Source organism: Oncorhynchus nerka, linkage group LG20 (assembly GCF_034236695.1).
Source record: "Oncorhynchus nerka isolate Pitt River linkage group LG20, Oner_Uvic_2.0, whole genome shotgun sequence".
In the NCBI taxonomy this organism is placed as follows: domain Eukaryota; kingdom Metazoa; phylum Chordata; class Actinopteri; order Salmoniformes; family Salmonidae; genus Oncorhynchus; species Oncorhynchus nerka.
The window spans coordinates 64,306,498-64,324,843 of NC_088415.1; the positions used below are offsets into that span (position 1 = coordinate 64,306,498).

The following is an 18,346-nucleotide window of genomic DNA, read 5'->3' on the forward strand; positions in this document are numbered from 1 at the left end:
ATATTTTTCCCACTAATTGGTCTCTGGACCAATCACATCAGATCTTTTTCAGAGCCCAATCAGAATTGGGCTACCTGTGTAAACACAGCCTAAGAAAAGGCCCCGTAGAATATAAACCATTAACCTGATATATTTTAGAATGCAGTAATTGATTTGGATCAAATTTCATTTACTTGCTTTCTATACAATTAGTCATATGTCAAAGCAATATCTTAAACAAATATAATAAATGCATGCCTCTCTCCTCCACATATCAACCTGAGAACCTTGGAGGAAAAGAATGCATCAATAGGTTAAGTATGTCATGTTATAAAACCACCTAAATATCTTTTGTTGGGCTGCTGACATTCAACGCGGAAGACAAGCCAAAGAGAATGCAAGTGATACAGCCTCTTGCTTACATTTTCTAATTGAATAATACACGTCTTGCCTATAATCATAAGAATTCACTGAATAGTCTTTGATTACTACGTAATAACACTAATGAAGTCTAATGAGGAGAAAATGAAATGATGGAGGTCTTTACAATTAGGATCATGTTTACATCACCCCATACATATACCTATTACCCCCAGACTTGTAGCTATTACCCTTATCAACAGCCCAGAAAGTCAATCAGCATTCAGAGTTAATGTGCTTGTATACCAGACAGTCTCTCTTCCCCCTATCACACTCATGGCATCCATTTCCGATGTGTCTTCTTGATATGTTGCTAATGACATCACATCTATGGACATATTACCACGGGTGTGATCTGATGCCATCATTAATAGCTTGGCAGTAGTGTTTTTGTAAATTATTATCATCATGACCATCATTTGTGCGACTGCCTGTGTATATCATGCTCCCCACCACCAACCCCGTAAGATCCCCACTCCAGCCCGGCTCTTTGCCTCCTCACTCTCCTCGCTCTTTTGTAGTCATTGCTGTCTCCTTTAGGGAGAGTGTTATAAACACATTATGGATGGATACATTAGTGACTGATGCAGAAGCACCGGGCTCGCCTGCCTTGTTTTGGGTACGAGAGAGAGCTGCATCATTAGAAAATGTTCCACTTGGCGGGGAAGAGCGTATTAACAGCACTCGCAATGAAATGAGGTTGAGATAGATGGTTAAAGTTATAGAAGAACTGTTAGGTTGAAATATGAACCTCTCAATTGTCATAATGAAGCAAGGGGACATTTGCATGGCGATCAGTGCATTATAGGGAAGACAATTGGAATCCGTAACGACAGACACAATACATTATAGGGCCTAGGCCATGAGTTTGGGGATTAGGGGTTTATAGGGGGGAGAAAGTAATCATGTCTTCACAGAATTATACAGAGCTTCCATCAACCAACAGTTCAAAGGTTCTATAAATGCATTTTTGTTTTCCCTAATATTTCTAGCAACAAAGTGATGCGATGGAGACTGAGGTTGGTTGGACTGGCATCCGACATGTCTTGGTGTAGGCTAAGCTCTTCTTTGAGGACCTTGATTGGCATCAAATGTGGGTATGAGTCATAGGCCTGCCTTTGCTGCCTTCGCCAGGCATTTGTGGCCCATAATGGCCTCTCAAAGAAGAGCTTACACAGAGGCATACTGAGTGTGTCATATAGCGCTCCAAATGCCTTATAGGCCAAGGCTCAAATGACACATTAGGAATTCTATGAGGAAGTAAAAGTGCACAGGGGAAGTGTCAGCTTGTTAAGGGGGCCCCATTAGCCCCTCGTCTCCCGCCCTGTTTCCATGGTGACCCCTTATGACTAAAATAGGTCTTTAGATGAGTGATCTGACTGCACCATCACAGGCTACAGTTTCACAATGAAGGTAGTCCCTGCCCGCAAACTTCTGCAATCCACTGGCCCCTAAACATAATGACGGATTCTGATTTTGAAGTACTGCGTACTTGCCATTATGAATGTAGCTTACTGCCTGAAGGGAGGGCTATAGCTAATTTAATTCCATCCACTTTATAAATGCATGATTCCATAGTTAGTAGTACTCAAAACTGCATTAAGATCCTGGTAATCAGAGGGAACTAATTCCTTAATTGCATTAATGAAGAATAAATGAAGAGCTACAGAGTCATTAGCTCATTAGCTGTTTTCAATGTCCAGTGGCTAACTGTTGTTTGAGGAGGTTGACCACAATGCAGAAACCCCATACAGACAGACAGCTGCTGGTAAATGGAGAATGAGGAAGTAAAAAGATTTAGAATGTCCACAGATATGTGTTTTTGTCGTCCCTGCTTCAGTAAAAAAAAGGGAGAAAAAAATAAAAGAAAGCACACCATTTGAGAAATGAATTTATCGAAGTCACTGTCTTTTTCCCCATTAGTAAGTGTTTAGTTCAGCGTTTTAAATAATTGCGTTACCAGGAATGATATTTAAAATACATTTGGGAGTCAATGAGGCGGGAAAGTGCCTACATGTTTTGCTGATGACACCCGGGCCATTTGGAAGACATCAAAGTAGAGAGGAGGTAGCCCAGATGCATATTATAAACTCATTATGGGTATCATTTAAAAGGATGTACTCCACTCCAGCAGCAGAAAACAATATTCCCAGTCTCTCTCTAGTAATGTGTGTTTGCAAAGTCCAGAATATCAGAATCGTTTTTAAGATGTAGATAAGAGGCGAATGTGAGTCGATGTTTTCTGATGGAAAAGAGAAGAAGGCACTCCAATATATGATCGGAAGTTCTTGCACGGGTACTAGCGCAATTCAGATGAGCAGAAACGTCTTTCTCTCTCTAAGAACACGCAAGCAGGTAGCTATTGTAGACAGCACAATAATCCACTCTAGACTTTGTACAGACATATGATAAACAGATTAACAAACAAACTAAAGAGAGTGTATCATAAACATCCCAGGCATGCTGCCAGAACATTTCAATGATCATTTCAAATTTACTGTGGTAGTTGTATAGGATCTTGAGATTTTCACTCATATAAAAGGCACCACTCATATAAACACATCTTTAGTATCAAAAACCTCAAGGCACAGTAAGTAGCCCTACATGTGGATATGATGGGCACAGTGTGTTCAAGCCTAGGAAAATGTAGGTCTTATCCTTCAAAAGAAATGTGTTTCAGATCAAATTCAAAATCAAAATCAAACTTTATTTGTCACATGCGCCGAATACAGGTGTAGACCTTACAGTGAAATGCTTACTTACAAGCCCTTAACCAACCATGCAGTTTTAAGAAAATAAGTGGTAAGAAAGTATTTACTAAAATAAACTAAAGTAAAAAAAAAAAAAAAAGTTTAAAAAATATATATAAAAAAAATAACAGTAGCGAGGCTATTTAAAGGGGGTACCGGTACAGAGTCAATGTGTGGGGGCACAGGTTAGTCGAAGTAATTGAGGTAATATGTACACGTAGGTAGAGGTAAAGTGACTATACATGGATAATAAACAGAGAGTAACAGTAGCGTAAAAATGAGTGGTGTCAATGTAAATAGTCTGGGTAGCCATTTGATTAGCTGTTCCATTGAGTAGTACTGAGACTTTGAGGGACTTAATTGTGTGCCGCCCCTCCACCATCAAAACACTACTACCCGTGGGGTTGAGTGAACCAGCGGTGTCCAGGCCACTCGTTCAGCCTAATGTTCTTTAATGTAGAAGCCATGTGGCTACAGGGTGTTAATGGCCATTAAGGCCCAAGCAAAAAATATACTGGGCTTAAAGACTCATTTTAACAAACCTTACACTAACTATGCCAGTTAGTGCTTTTATCTTGTAATTTTACTTTGGGGAGGATGGATATGTTTCAATTTGTATATTTTATTTTACCTTTATTTTGACAAGGAGTCCCAAGGTCTCTTTTGCAAGGCAGTCCTGCATACACACAATTTACAAAATACAATATATAAAAATATATAAAAAATTACACACTCAAGATAAACAATCACATTCCTCAGCAAAGAGGTCCCCAATCAAAATGTTTAACTGCCAGAGAGGCACCTGCACATTGTAGGGAACTCTGTTGCAAGATTGCTCCATACATTGGGTGCAAAGCAACTAAAAGCTGATTTACCTAACTCTGAGGAGACTGAAGGGATTTCCAGAGTTAGTCATGACCGGGTATAGTAACTCGTACGTCTAAAAGTTATTATTTATGTCAGGCACAGCAGGAGTTTTTATAAGAGAGTGTTATAAATGAAAAAAAGAGCAATGAATCAACCTACGTGACATCAGAGGGCCAGCCTGGTAAAGAATGCAGTGATGTGTACTGAACCTGTAGCCCATAATAAAACAAAGTGCACTATCGTAAACTGCATCTAATAGCTTTAAAGAAGTGGCGCCGTAGTGTAGGACCGGTAGGTACCATCGATTGAATGATCGACTTTCTAGCATTAAGCGAGAGGCAGGAAGCAGGAATTTCCATGCAAGAAGCCCCTTTTTGTGCTTCTTCAGTATAGCTAACAGTATAGTTTTAAAAGACATGGTCTTCTATCCCGATGCACAGATATTTGTAAGAAGGGACACGATCAATGTGGGCAACATCCAAAGTACATATGCTGAAGTCATTTTTATACACTCTAGAAAACAACATACACTGAGTGTACAAAACATTATGCTCTTTCCATGACATAGACTGACCAGGTGAAAGCTATGATCCGCAACTGCAGGGCTCTCCAAAGGGTGGTACGGTCAGCCCAACGCATCACCAGGAATACACTGCCTGCCCTCCAGGACATCTACAGCACCCAGTGTCACGGAAAGGCCAAGAAGATCATCAAGGACCTCAGCCACCCGAGCCATGGCCTGTTCACCCCGCTATCATCCAGAGGGTGAGATCAGTACAAGCGCATCAAAGCTTGGACCGAAAGACTGAAAAACAGCTTCTATTTCAAGTCCATCAGACTGTTAAATAGCCATCACTACCCGACCTCCACCCAGTACCCTCCCTGAACTTAGTCACTGTCACTAGCTGGCTACCACCCGGTTACTCAACCCTGTACCTTAGAGGCTGCTGCCCTATGTACATAGACATGGAATAACTGGTCACTTTAATAATGTTTACATATTGCTTTACCCATTTCATATATCCGTACACGGGGTCACGGCCATACTATCCAATTATTGCTGTACATATACTGTTCTTATCAGGACTCAGGGTAAGACCCAGATGCAGACTGTCGAAGTAACAATGTTTATTGTTGAGATCAGAAATCCAGGAGGACGAGGAAATGATAGGAGCTGACAGGAACATTGCTGGTTAGCTTGAACAAACAAGACGAACTGGCAACAAACAGACAGAGAACACAGGTATAAATACACAGAGGATAATTGGGAAAGAAGGGAGACACCGGGGGTGGGGGGGGTAGACAAGCACAAGGACAGGTAAAACAGATCAGGGCGTGACAATTATATCCTATGTATTCTTCAGATATACCATATATTCTATCCACATACTGTCCATAACACTGGTTACAACCTGATTCCATGTGTTATTTTATCATTTTGATGTCTTCACTATTATTCTACAATGTAGAAAATATTTAAAAAAGAAAAATCCTTGAATGTGGCAAGGCTCAGGAGACGACCCAGATGCAGACGGTTTCGAAGTAACAAATGTTTATAACAAAATCAGGGGGCATGCAAACCACAGGTCAAGAGCAGGCAGAGGTGAGTAATCCAGATCAGAGTCCGAAAGGTACAGAACGGCAGGCAGGGTCAGGATCAGGGCAGGCTGAGGTCAGTAAATCCAGGGAGGTGTGACAAGGTGCAGAACGGCAGGCAAGCTCAGCATCAGGGCAGGCAGAATGGTCAGAACTGGGAAAACAGGAACTAGAGAAAGACTGGAGCAAGAGAAAACCGTTTGTAGGCTTGACGAAACAAAATGAACTGGCAACAGACAAACAGAGAATACAGGTGTAAATACACTGGGGATAATGGGGAAGATGGGCGACACCTGGAGGGGGGTGGAGACAATCACAAAGACAGGTGAAACAGATCAGGGTGTGACAGAATGGAGTAGGCCTGTCCAATCTTTTGACTGGTAATGTATATACAGTTGAAGTCGTAAATTTACATACACCTTAGCCAAGTACATTTAAACTCCGTTTTTCACAATTCCTGACATTTAACTTCTCTGGGATATGTGGGATGCTAGCGTCCCAGCCACAGTAATCCAGCCACAGTGTCTGATTTCAAAAAGGCTTTACAGCGAAAGCACACCTTGTGATTATGTTAGGTCAGCACCTAGCCACAGAAAAACATACAGCCATTTTGCAAAGGAGAGGTGTCTCAAAAGACAGAAATAGTGTTAGAATGAATCACTAACCTTTGATGATCTTCACCGGATGGCACTCCCAGGACTCCATGTTAGACAATAAATGTGTGTTTTGTTCGATAAAGTTCTTCTTTACGTCCAATAACCTCATTTGAAATTGGTGCGTTATGTTCAGAAACGCATTGTCTCAAAAAACATCAGGTGAAAGTGCAGAGAGCCACATTACAGAAATACTCATCATTAACATTGATGAAAGATACAAGTGTTAAACACACAATTAACGATAAACTTCTCCTTAATGCAACCGCTGTGTCAGATTTCAAAAGAGTTTTACGGTAAAAGCACACCATGCAATTATGTTAGGTCAGCGCCTAGCCACAGAAAAACATACAGCCATTTTTCAACCTATGAGAGGTGTAACAAAACTCAGAAATAGTGTTATAAATATTCACTTACCTTTGATGATCTTCATCGGAATGCACTTCCAGGAATCCCAGTTCCACAATAAATGTTTGTTTTGTTCGATAAAGTCCATCATTTATGTCCAAATACCTCCTTTTTGTTTGCGCGTTTAGTTCACAAATCCAAATTCACAAGGCGCAGGCACTTAGTTCAGACGAGAAGTCAAAACAGTGCCAATACAGTTCGTAGAAACATGTCAAACAATGTGTATAATCAATCTTTAGGATGTTTTTATCATAAATCTTCAATAATATTCCAACCAGACAATTCCTTTATCTTTAGAAATTAAAAGGAACGGAGCTTGCTATCACAGCCGCTCGCTCACGTGACTTAGCTCATGGCATTCTGCCAGGACCCTTAGTCAATTAGCTCTTATTCGCTCCCCCTTCATAGTAGAAGCCTGAAACAAGGTTATATAGACTGTTGACATCTAGTGGAAGACTTAGGAAGTGCAATATGACCCCATAGCCACTGTATATTGGATAGGCAAAGACTTGAAAACCTACAAACCTCAGATTTCCCACTTCTTGGTTGGATTCGTTCTCAGGTTTTTGCCTGCCATATGAGTTATGTTATACTCATATCATTCAAACAGTTTTAGAAACTTCATAGTGTTTTCTATCCAAATCTACTAATTATATGCATATTCTAGCTGTTGGGCCTGAGTAGCAGAGAGTTTACTCTGGGCACCTTATTCATCCAAGCTACTCAATACTGCTCCCCAGTCGCAAAGAAGTAAAAATTCCCTGTCTTAGGTCATTTATTTCTTTCATCACTTTCCCAGTGGGTCAGAAGTTTACATACACTCAATTAGTATTTGGTAGCATTGCCTTTAAATTGTTTAACTTGGGTCAAACGTTTCGGGTAGCCTTCCATAAGCTTCCCACAATAAGCTGGGTGAGTTTTGGCCCATTCCTCCTGACAGAGCTGGTGTAACTGAGTCAGGTTTGTAGGCCTCCTTGTTCGCACAAGCTTTTTCAGTTCTGCCCACAATTTTTTTATGGGATTGAGGTCAGAGCTTTGTGATGGCCACTCCAATACCTTGACTTTGTTGTCCTTTGTTGCCATTTTGACACAACTTTGGAAGTATGCTTGGAGTCATTGTCCATTTGGAAGACCCATTTGCGACCAAGCTTTAACTTCATGACTGATGTTTTGAGATGTTGCTTCAATATATCCACATATTTTTCCCTTCCTCATGATGCCATCTGTTTTGTGAAGTGCACCAGTCCCTCCTGCAGCAAAGCATCCCCACAACATGACGCTGTCACCCCCGTACTTCACGGTTGGGATGGTGTTCTTCGGCTTACAAGCCTCCCCCTTTTTTCTCCAAACATAACGATGGTCATTATGTTCAAACAGTTCTATTTTTGTTTCATTACACCAGAGGATATTTCTCCAAAAGTACAATCTTTGTCCCCATGTGCAGTTGCAAACCATAGTCTGTCTTTTTTTATGGTGGTTTTGGAGCAGTGGCTTCTTCCCTCCTGAGCGGCCTTTCAGGTTATGTCGATATAGGACTCGTTTACCTGTGGATATAGATACTTTTGTACCTGTTTCCTCCAGCATCTTCACAAGGTCCTTTGCTGTTGTTCCTGGGATTGATTTGCACTTTTTGCACCAAAGTACGTTCATCTCTAGGAGACAGAACGCGTCTACTTCCTGAGCGGTGTAATGGCTGCGTGGTCCCATGGTGTTTATATTTGCGTACTATTGTTTGTACAGATGAACGTGGTACCTTCAGCCGTTTGTCAATTGCTCCCAAGGATGAACCAGACTTGTGGAGGTCTGCAATCTTTTTTCTGAGGTCTTGGCTGATTTCATTTGATTTTCCCATGATGTCAAGAAAAGAGATAATAAGTTTGAAGGTAGGCCTTGAAATACATCCACAGGTGCATTTTCTGGAATTTTCCAAGCTGTTTAAAGGCACAGTTAACTTAGTGTATGTTAACTTCTGACCCACTGGAATTGTGATACAGTGAATTATAAGTGAAATAATCTGTCTGCAAACAATTGTTGGTAAAATGACTTGTGTCATGTACAAAGTAGATGTCCTAACCGACTTGCAAAAACCATCATTTGTTAACAAGAAATGTGTGGAGTGGTTGAAAAACGAGTTTTAATGACTCCAACTGTATATTTATTTAACGAGGCAAGTCAGTTAAGAACTAATTCTTATTTACAAGGAGATCCTACGGCAGCCAAATCCTAACCCGGATGATGCTGGGCCAATTGTGCACCACACTATGAGACTCCCAGTCACGGTCGGTTGTGATACGGCCTGGAATTGAACCAGGGTCTGTAGTCACGCCTCCAGCACGGAGATGCAGTGCCTTAGACCGCTGTGCCACTCAGGAGTCTGAGTATGACTTAAAAAAATTCAGACACCTTGACTTTTTCCACATTTTGTTAGGTTACAGCCTTATTCTAAAATATATATTTTTTAAATGTCTCATCAATCTACACACAATGCCCCATAATAACAAACCTAAAACAGTATTCAGACCGTTTACTCAGTACTTTGTTGAAGCACCTTTGGCAGCGATTACAGCCTCAAGTCGTCTTGAATATAACGCTACAAGCTCGGCAGACCTGTATTTGGGGAATTTCTCCCATTCTTCTCTGCAGATCCTCTCAAGCTCTGTCAGATTGGATGGGGAGCATCACTGCACAGCTATTTTAAGGTCTCTCCAGAGATGTTCGATTGGGTTCAAGTCTGGGCTGGGCCACTCAAGGACATTCAGAGAAGCCAACACTGCATTGTCTTGGCTATGTGCTTTAGGGTCATTGTCCTGTTGTAAGGTGAAGCTTCTCCCCAGTCTGAGGTTCTGTGCACTCTGGAGCAGGTTTTCATCTAGCATCTCTTTGTACTTTGCTCCGTTCATCTTTGCCTCGATCCTGAATCGTCTCCCAGTCCTTGTGAAAAACATCCCCAGCACCATGCTTCACCGAAGGGATGGTGCCAGGTTTCTTCCAGACGTGACTCTTGGCATTCAGGCTAAAGAGGTTCATCTTGGTTTCATCAGACCAGAGAACCTTGTTTCTCATGGTCCGAGGGTCTTTAGGTTGCCTAGCGGGCTGTCATGTGCTTTTTACTGAGGAATGGATGACGCTGGGCCAATTGTGCGTCGCCCCACGGACCTCGCTGTCGCGGCCGGCTGCGACAGAGCCTGGGCGCGAACCCAGAGTCTCTGGTGGCACAGCTAGAGCTGCTATGCAGTGCCCTAGACCACTGCGCCACCCCGGAGGCCCGTATTTCTGTTTTTTTATGTATTTTTTCCAAAAGAATGATAAAAAACGGTTTTATTATGTCGTTATGGGGTATTGTGTGTAGATTGCAAAGGGAATGTTTAAATTTAATCCATTTTAGATTAAGGCTATAACGTAACAAAATGTGGGAAAAGTCAAATGGTCTGAATACTTTCTGAAGACACTGTATATATATTTATTTATTTAAACTATGGATTCCGACATTCTTCATCCTAATATTTCTATATATTGTTTTATATTTGTGCGTATTGTTAGATATTACTGCACTGTTGGAGCTAGGAATACAATCATTTTGCTACACCCATAATATCATCTGCTAAACTTGTGTATGCGACCAATTAAATGTGATTGGATTTGTATCCCTTATTGATGTCACTTGTTAAATCAGTGTAGATGAGAGAGAGGAGAGAGTAAAAGTAGGATTTTTTAAGCCTTGAGACAATTGAGACATTGTTTGCCATTCAGAGGGGGAATGGGCAGGACAAAAGATTTAAGTGCCTTTGGACAAGGTACGGTAGTAGGTGACAGGTGCACCGGTTTGTGTCAAGTGTCAAGTTTTCAATGCTCAACAGTTTCCTCTGTGTATCAAGAATGGGGAGGGGGGACTCAGCATTAGTGTTTTTACTATTTTGTACACTCAGTGTATACTTAGTTTTACTGACATTCAATACTAGTTTAAGGTCAATAAAGGTTTTCTGTTAAACAATGAAGACAGAATGTAGATCAGATAGAGCCTGGACAACAGAAGGGGCAACAGAATACACAACAGTATCGTCCACATACAAGTGAAGGTTGCAATTGGTTTCAGAGAGACCAATATTGTTTAGATAGACAGTAAAAAGTACAGTACCCAAAATCGACCCTTGTGGAACTCCTTTCATAATATCAGGGAAACCTGACTTAACACCATTAGAAAATACACATTGTCCTGTCTGTCATTTAGTATCATTGCCGAATGCTGTGGTAGCCATGCTGGTTAAGTGTGCCTTGAATTCTAAATAAATCACTGACAGTGTCACCAGCAAAGCACCATGAAACCATCACACCTCCTCCTCCATGCTTCGCGGTGGGAACCACACATGCAGAGATCATCCGTTCACCTACTCTGCACCTCACTGTGTCCAAACCTTTGACTGGTACTATATGTCTGTTGCATGTCAGTTGCAAATACATATTACTTTTGTCATTAGAATATATAGCAAATGATTAAAATGATATGTTTGTCAGTGCAATGGATAGTTTACTCTACAATGAACCAGATGACCCTGCTTGTTTCTACCGGGTTGATTTCACCAGACCCAGTGAGAAGGAAGGTACTTGACCTTCATGCGAGTTACACTCACCCTATTACTTTCTCTAAAATCATATGTGATATTGTGGCTGAAATCATGGATGTTTCCAATAACACACTGAGGCAATTTCTGGTTTGTTTGGAGACAGTCTTATGACACATCGAAATACAGGGGCAACAGGCTTGACACTTTGGCTATAGATTACAAGGGGAGGCAAAGTGGCCATGTGAGTGATGGTAAAAATAGCCCTTCTGCTCATGCTGCAGGGAGGCTCTCATATTAGATATCCAAACAACGCCACTGAATGGCTGGGAGGCAGAGAGTAGACACGAGACAGACACACAGAGACAAAGAGAGAGACATAGAAATACTGAAAGAGTCCATCAGAAAAAGAGACAGAAACATAGAAAGGGGGACAGAGACAAGGCGAGAGAGACACATAGAAAGAACCATTTCAACCAGATCTTTGACTACCCTCACACACTCTGGTTCTCTTATCCTGAGTGAGAAGCCAGCCAGTCAGCCAATCGTCCAACATGTCGGGAGGAGGCAGTTTCGTCTTCACCCCCATGGCCCTGCGCTCCCTCCAGCTGGACAAGGACATGCTGGAGAGAGACAAGTACAAGAAGCAGCTAGCCAGCCACCAGATCAACGGCTACATGCTGAAGAAAGAGGCCAGGGACAGGGTAGGCCCTGCACCTACGAGGACCTGCACCTATGTTAGACCCCCAGCTGTGTGCCATGACCTGGTCATCCAGAACGCAATCTATACTGGGGATGCGGACGCTGTGCAGCGATTCTTCCCCAGGGGTGTCACGTCGAACCTCATCATCGAACCCCAGGGAGGGGACATGCGCTGGGTGGCCAGGGGGGAAGGTAAGCAACATGGTCCTATTAGAACAAGGGTTTCCCAAAATGTTTTGCTTTGTGACCCACCAATTGAGGTGTCTTTTGAGTCGAGACCCACAACAAGGAGAAGCGGTGAAAAAACATTTGCAGACCAAAGAAAAAGTCAAACATAAATGAATAATACCGTCTTCCTCAAAACATTAGATTTGAGTATGGCTTCTTGTGGCCAGTTTTAGGAAATGGACGGTATAATTCTGAAATGATTTGTGACACATTTTTCTGGATCAAAAAGGGGCTTATAAGGGGTGGGCGTGACAGGTGACGTGGCAACGGGCGCGGTCGGGAGTCTGCGTGGTAGTCTGCGTGGTAGTCTGCACGGCTGAATTGGCACCCTCAACCCACAGTTTGGAAACCACTGTATTAGAATATGTAAAAAAAAATATTAAAAATTACATTTAACGATTGTAGTTATATGTCACATACGGTGACAGATGACTTTTATGTCACTATTATGACATATGTCTGAGGTAATTGCAGAGATGAATGTATATAATCAGTGGTAATGGAACTGGCATCATGATGATAATTACTTGCTTGTCTCCAAGCTCTAGACTTGAGACAGTGATTGTTGATGAGGGGTTTTCCTTGTCTTTATTGAAATTAATACAAAACCCCTTTGTGTGTAAAAAAAAAAGGACCAATTTCAGAATGAAGTGAATCTGTTTAATAAGCTTAATTAGATAATTACATTGGAGTCTGAACATTGTACCAATGCCAAATGGTATTTATTTTCCTGATAGACACTTTCAAAAGCCCATAAGCCAACCATCATACCTTGGGATAAATCTCTTGCCCTGTTTTAAATGCTTGTAATCCTGCGATCATTAACAACCGTGGCAGTATCAAAATATTATTTATATACATTATTTATAGATACAGTCCACCAATTACTTCAGAAACATTCCAGCAGGAAGCCAACGTATTAGTCATGTGCTTGATTTTCCATCCACACACCTGTCCAATGTTATTCTCTTGTGGCTAGGTGGTCAGTCACAAACATAGCAACTGTGTGTTGTTGTCTGTAAGCAGTTCCATTGTCCAGTCTAAGGGGTTTGGTAGTATGAAAATGATTGAGCATGAGTGAGCTTGTTACGTGTGACACAGGAAGTCATTTGGCTGCTGCGCCACCCGGGCAGTGGCTGCGGGGTTTTATGGGCCATCCAAAATATCACATAACACCATTGCCGTCGGGCCTCCCCGAAATAGCCCCCTGTGGACAAACAAGCTTCAGAACAGCATAACATTTACCTCAGGAGAGAGAAACCTTACAAAGAAGAAGAAAAAAACTAATCGGACCAGTCAGTTGTTACTCTTATTACCACTTGAGCGCAGACTCAACCTGCACTGCATAAATGCCTCCAAAGCGCTACCGCAATGATGTGATCGCTACGGCACAGGCCACAGGTTATGTTCTTCAATTCTGGAACTGTCTTTTGGTGGGGGATGACCTGACCCTTATTAGCATCATGGACGAACCTGAGTGTGAAGACCTCATCGATGCCATCTATGACACCAGCAACATTGAGGAGTGGAAGAATTTCAGGCACCACTATAGAACCCTGAGTACGTCAATGCCTTTGTTTGAAATAACCTGTTCACAGGGGGTTCATTAGCCACCAAAAAGGAACAAAACAGCAAGGGACTATCTGGACTTGTCCAATAACAAATGCTTGTTTTCCTTTTCCCTTGCAAGACGTTTTAAAACGTTTTTAGTTGCATGCCTTAAGGACACGACCCTGTTCTTCTTCTCCAGGACTGTGGTCTCTGACCTATGAGCAGCAGCTGACAACCCCACTCCACATTACAGCCGGCCGGGGGTTTGTTGACTGCCTGAGGCACCTGCTGCAGCGCGGGGCCAGCGTAGACCTGGCCCCTGGGGGCAGCACTGCCCTCCATGAGGCCTGCCAGAATGGCCAGCCCCAGTGTGTAAAATTGCTGCTGTCCCATGGTGCCAACTCCAACGCTGTCAGTGAAGATGGGCTCATGCCCTTGCACGTGTGCACCGGTCCTGAGTCCCTAGTGTAAGTACTGTACCTACCAATTGTATTGCTCTAAGACATGGCTGGGTTAGGGTTAGGATTGTGGTTAAGGGTTAGGGTTTAACCGGGATGTGAACATGAAGCTAGGGTTAGGGTTGTGGTTCAGGCTATGGTTAGGGTTGAATCCGGCATATGGACATGAAAATAGGTTTAGGGTTAGGATTGTGGTTAATTGTTAAGGTTTAACCGGGATGTGAACATGAAGCTAGGGTTAGGGTTGTGGTTCAGGCTATGGTTAGGGTTGAATCCGGCATATGGACATGAAAATAGGTTTAGGGTTAGGGTTAGGGTTGTGGTTGAGGCTTGGGTTGAACCAGGATGTGGACATGAAGCTCGGGTTAGGGTGATGGCCAGGGTAAAGGTTGAACTGGGATGTGGACATGAAGCTCGGGTTAGGGTGATGGCCAGGGTAAAGGTTGAACCGTGATGTGGACATGACGCTAGGGTTAGGGTGATAGGGGTCAAAATGAATATTATTACATTTATTTTCAATTATATTTCCCATCGGCCCTTCTCTGTAACTGGATGTACAGGTGCGCCAAACACCTGCTCCAGTTTGGCGCTGCAATCAATGGGCGGAGCCTCGGCGAGGATAACACGCCGCTACATGTGGCGGCACAGAACGGGCTCCCGGGTCACACGGAGCTGTACCTGCACTACGGCGCCGCCCTGGAGAAGCGGAATGACGATGGTCTCACGCCACTCAACGCCGCTTGCTCACAGCCACAGGAGAAGGGCGATCTGGAACGCTACACCAAGGTGTGCGAGTTACTTAATTAATTGTTGTGTTATTTGTTTAATGTGGTCGTTTGGGGTTAGTAACATTCAGTACAGCTTGGTTTGGCTCGCCTTGGTTCGGCTCTGGGGTGTGTATAACCCTTCTGTGTGTCCTGTCCTCCAGGTATGTGAGCTGCTGCTGACGGCGGGAGCTGACGTCAACACAGAGGACCAGGACAAACAGTCCCCGCTCCACATGGCCTGTAAGAACATCAACCCGGGCGTGGTGGATCATCTTCTGGCCCACGGAGCCTGTGTCAACACCATGTGTTACAGTGGAAACGCCCCCATGCAAAACGTCCTCAAGGTGTGGTGTTTTTTCAAATTTGATTTATTTGACATATAACAACACAATTCAGCCACACATGTAGATACAATGCATTGAACATGATTGAGGATCAATCAGGAAAACTGGTTTCCAACTTCATTTCCATTGTGGTCCTCTGAAGGTGGTGGCCTACAAGGCGGATCACAAGCCAGAGAGGGTAGTTCGCTCTCTGCTCAACCACGGCTCCATCAGGGTGTGGCCTGGAGCACTGCCCGAGGTAAGAGCCAGAAGCGGCCACAACTATAAGCGGAAAAGGCAACTGCTTAGGGCCTTGTAATCTTTTCTTATTAATTATATTAATATTATTTAGTGAAGGGCACAGACACTAGGGAAGGAATAGTGTTTAATGTTAGGAGTAGGAGTAAAAAAAAAAAAAAGATGTGAAGAACCTGGCAATACATCTTGAACATGTTTTGTATTGTGTAATCTTGCTGTGCATTCAATCAGTCATTCAAGTGTTCATGATTGTGTATACTGTACATTTATGCAGAAATCACCTGCGGTTAAACAGATTGGTTCATGTTCCATAAAAGTGTAATTAAATGAAATCATCAGCATTCAATTGTTGTTGATGTAAACAGCCAATGATATAACTGTAACAGGATGTACAGTTGAGAAGGAACAGATTAAGTATGAACACTAAAACAGTTCACTGAATTATTTTTTTCTCTCCTCAACATGAAATAATGTTCTCACTGTGAAAAACTACCTCTATTCAATGAACCAAACCTGGGTTCAAATAATATTCTATATAATTTGAAACACTTGATTGTGCTTGCCTGTTGAAACGATGGAACCATTTCAAAAGTCCCGTGCAAACCTTTCCCACCTGGCACTCAAGGCAGGCTAAAGCAACCCGCTTGAAAGTATTTGAAAGATTGCAAAGAGTATTTGAACCCAGGTCTGCTACTATTCACTGAACCCACCACGTGCTCTGGAACAAAATGCCTGACTCCTAATTAGGGAATGTTAATAGGAGATTAATTAGCACTAATTGCATAATTTCCAGTAAACCCCCAGAGGGTAGACCAATCTGTTCATCTCACCAAGTGTTTAATTACTTTAGTTTATTTCTTATATTCTATTGATGAGTCATAAGTCACAACCTCCTAAATCTAACATTTTCATTTTTGTTTCTTAGGAGATCACAAAAATGAGAATTGGTTAAAAATATATAAAAAATGTATGCAGGCAATTGTTCCCTTTGCAATTATACAATTGGGAATATTTAATTTGCACCTGGAAGGGTAAGGTTTTAGGCTAGAAAATAGGCTAGAAAAATGATAAGCTATTGTTTATTTCCTTAACATGACCAGGTATCCATAACCATGGCTGTTTCTGATCTTCTGTCCACTAATTGGTCCTCTTACCAATCAGATCAGATGTTTTTACATCAGATCTTTTTCAAAGCTTATCTGATTGGTCTAATGGCCAATTAGTGAAAAAATATATGTCAGAATTGAACTGCTTGTGCAAACGGAGCCCATCTGGTTTCTAGTTTTAAGCAACGTGGTATTCATGACACATTGATGTATTTTCAGGTGCTAAAGTATTGCTGTGTCTCCCCACGCACCATTGAGGTTCTTCTGAATGCGTACGACCGCCTCAAGGTCACAGATGACTGGGTGGAGGCTGTTTCACCTGAGATGTTTAAGGTACGTTTCTAGAATCATAGTGATTCTACGGTATTCTATGCTGATATAATATGACTCTAACTGTCTGAGTGTTTTGTGTATCTCTCCCTCCAGGAACACAAGGGGTTCTATGAATCCGTCTTCTCCCTGCAGCATACCCCTCGCTCCCTACAGCACCTGGCTCGATGGAAGTTCAGGAACTACCTAGATGGGCACGTGCACAAGGTGGTACCACAACTAGACCTGCCCACCTTCATCAAAAATTTCCTGCTGCTGGAGTTCAGAGACTATGTCCACTGAGTCAGAGATAGAGCCAGGATGTATATAAGCCATAAACACTAAATATATGGTGATACATGGTATGATATGGTTAGAATGCCCAGCAATATAGAGCTCTGTATTGTATGTACACTCAGGACAAACACTAGGAATTCAGTCTGTCTGTGACAATATTAGTTTTTGCAGAGTGACACAGAAGGAGGATCATCATCATAGACCTACAGATGGTGGTACTACAGTAAGTACTACCGCTCCTGGATCCATTATCCTCGAGATTGCAGTGTGAGTAGTGTTCAGTAAATGGATACCATTATCTACAACAACATATGACAAAATGACGTTTTGGACATCATTTGTGTCTCTACAATTGATTGTATTCATTTTATTACTATTTTCGTTGACAATTCAAATGTATTTTGCGTTACAGAAGAACCTTGTTAATCTGAGTCACCACAAGGGGGTGCTGTGGTCTTCAAACGACAAATGAGACGTACTTTATTGGATGGCTGGCTTCCTTCTGTTTTTTTGTTCTATTTTATTTGTTAAAGAAGCGTCACGTGTAACCTTTTTTATTTTTAGTGCTATCAATGGCACTGAAATGTTCATACGTAAAGTAATCTTACGTTGAAGGAGTACAAGGACATCGTTTACATATTTTGATATTGAGATTTTTTTCCAAAATAATCTGATTTCAGAGAAAAATAGAAGACTATTGTTTGGCTAAGCACCTTGTCATGTAATGGAGGTTGTCCCACCTAGCTATCTTAAAATGAATGCACTAACTGTAAATCGTTCTGGATAAGAGCGTCTGCTAAATGACAAACAAAAAAATATTACAAAATGTATGATCAATGTCAATATGGATATATAGTAAGTATTTGGTAGAGAATTACTACTACTTTTTAAATTAAATAAATCCTAAATGAACAAATGTATGTGATACATGTTTATTGCTGATAACTCCTTTCCTTTATGTCAGAATATTTGTCCGAATATTTTGTCCGAATATTTTAATTAGGCTAAATTATTAGAAGCCTATTTTATAGCACTGGCATTAGACTAGTAATTTTGGAAATTATTCAATTACTTTATTATGTATTTATTAAGTGTTCATGAGAACAAATCTGAGA

General features: G+C 41.9%; 1 protein-coding gene across 1 annotated transcript; it reads left to right on the top strand.

The window, feature by feature from the left end:
- Positions 1-11,551: 11,551 nt before the first annotated feature.
- Positions 11,552-18,141, top strand: asb10 (ankyrin repeat and SOCS box containing 10). Its single transcript, XM_029623432.2, has 7 exons — positions 11,552-12,126; positions 13,913-14,180; positions 14,732-14,957; positions 15,100-15,282; positions 15,425-15,520; positions 16,845-16,958; positions 17,052-18,141. The coding sequence occupies exons 1-7, from the start codon at positions 11,787-11,789 to the stop codon at positions 17,235-17,237; spliced, it is 1,413 nt and encodes a 470-aa protein (XP_029479292.2). The 5' UTR covers positions 11,552-11,786; the 3' UTR covers positions 17,238-18,141.
- The last annotated feature ends 205 nt before the right edge of the window (positions 18,142-18,346 follow it).

Coding starts and splice junctions, on each gene's coding strand:
- asb10 (XM_029623432.2), top strand. CDS start 11,787: ATGTCGGGAGGAGGCAGTTTCGTCTTCACCCCCATGGCCCTGCGCTCC. Junction 15,283..15,424: donor CCATGCAAAACGTCCTCAAG/GTGTGGTGTTTT, acceptor GGTCCTCTGAAG/GTGGTGGCCTACAAGGCGGA. Junction 15,521..16,844: donor GGCCTGGAGCACTGCCCGAG/GTAAGAGCCAGA, acceptor ATGTATTTTCAG/GTGCTAAAGTATTGCTGTGT.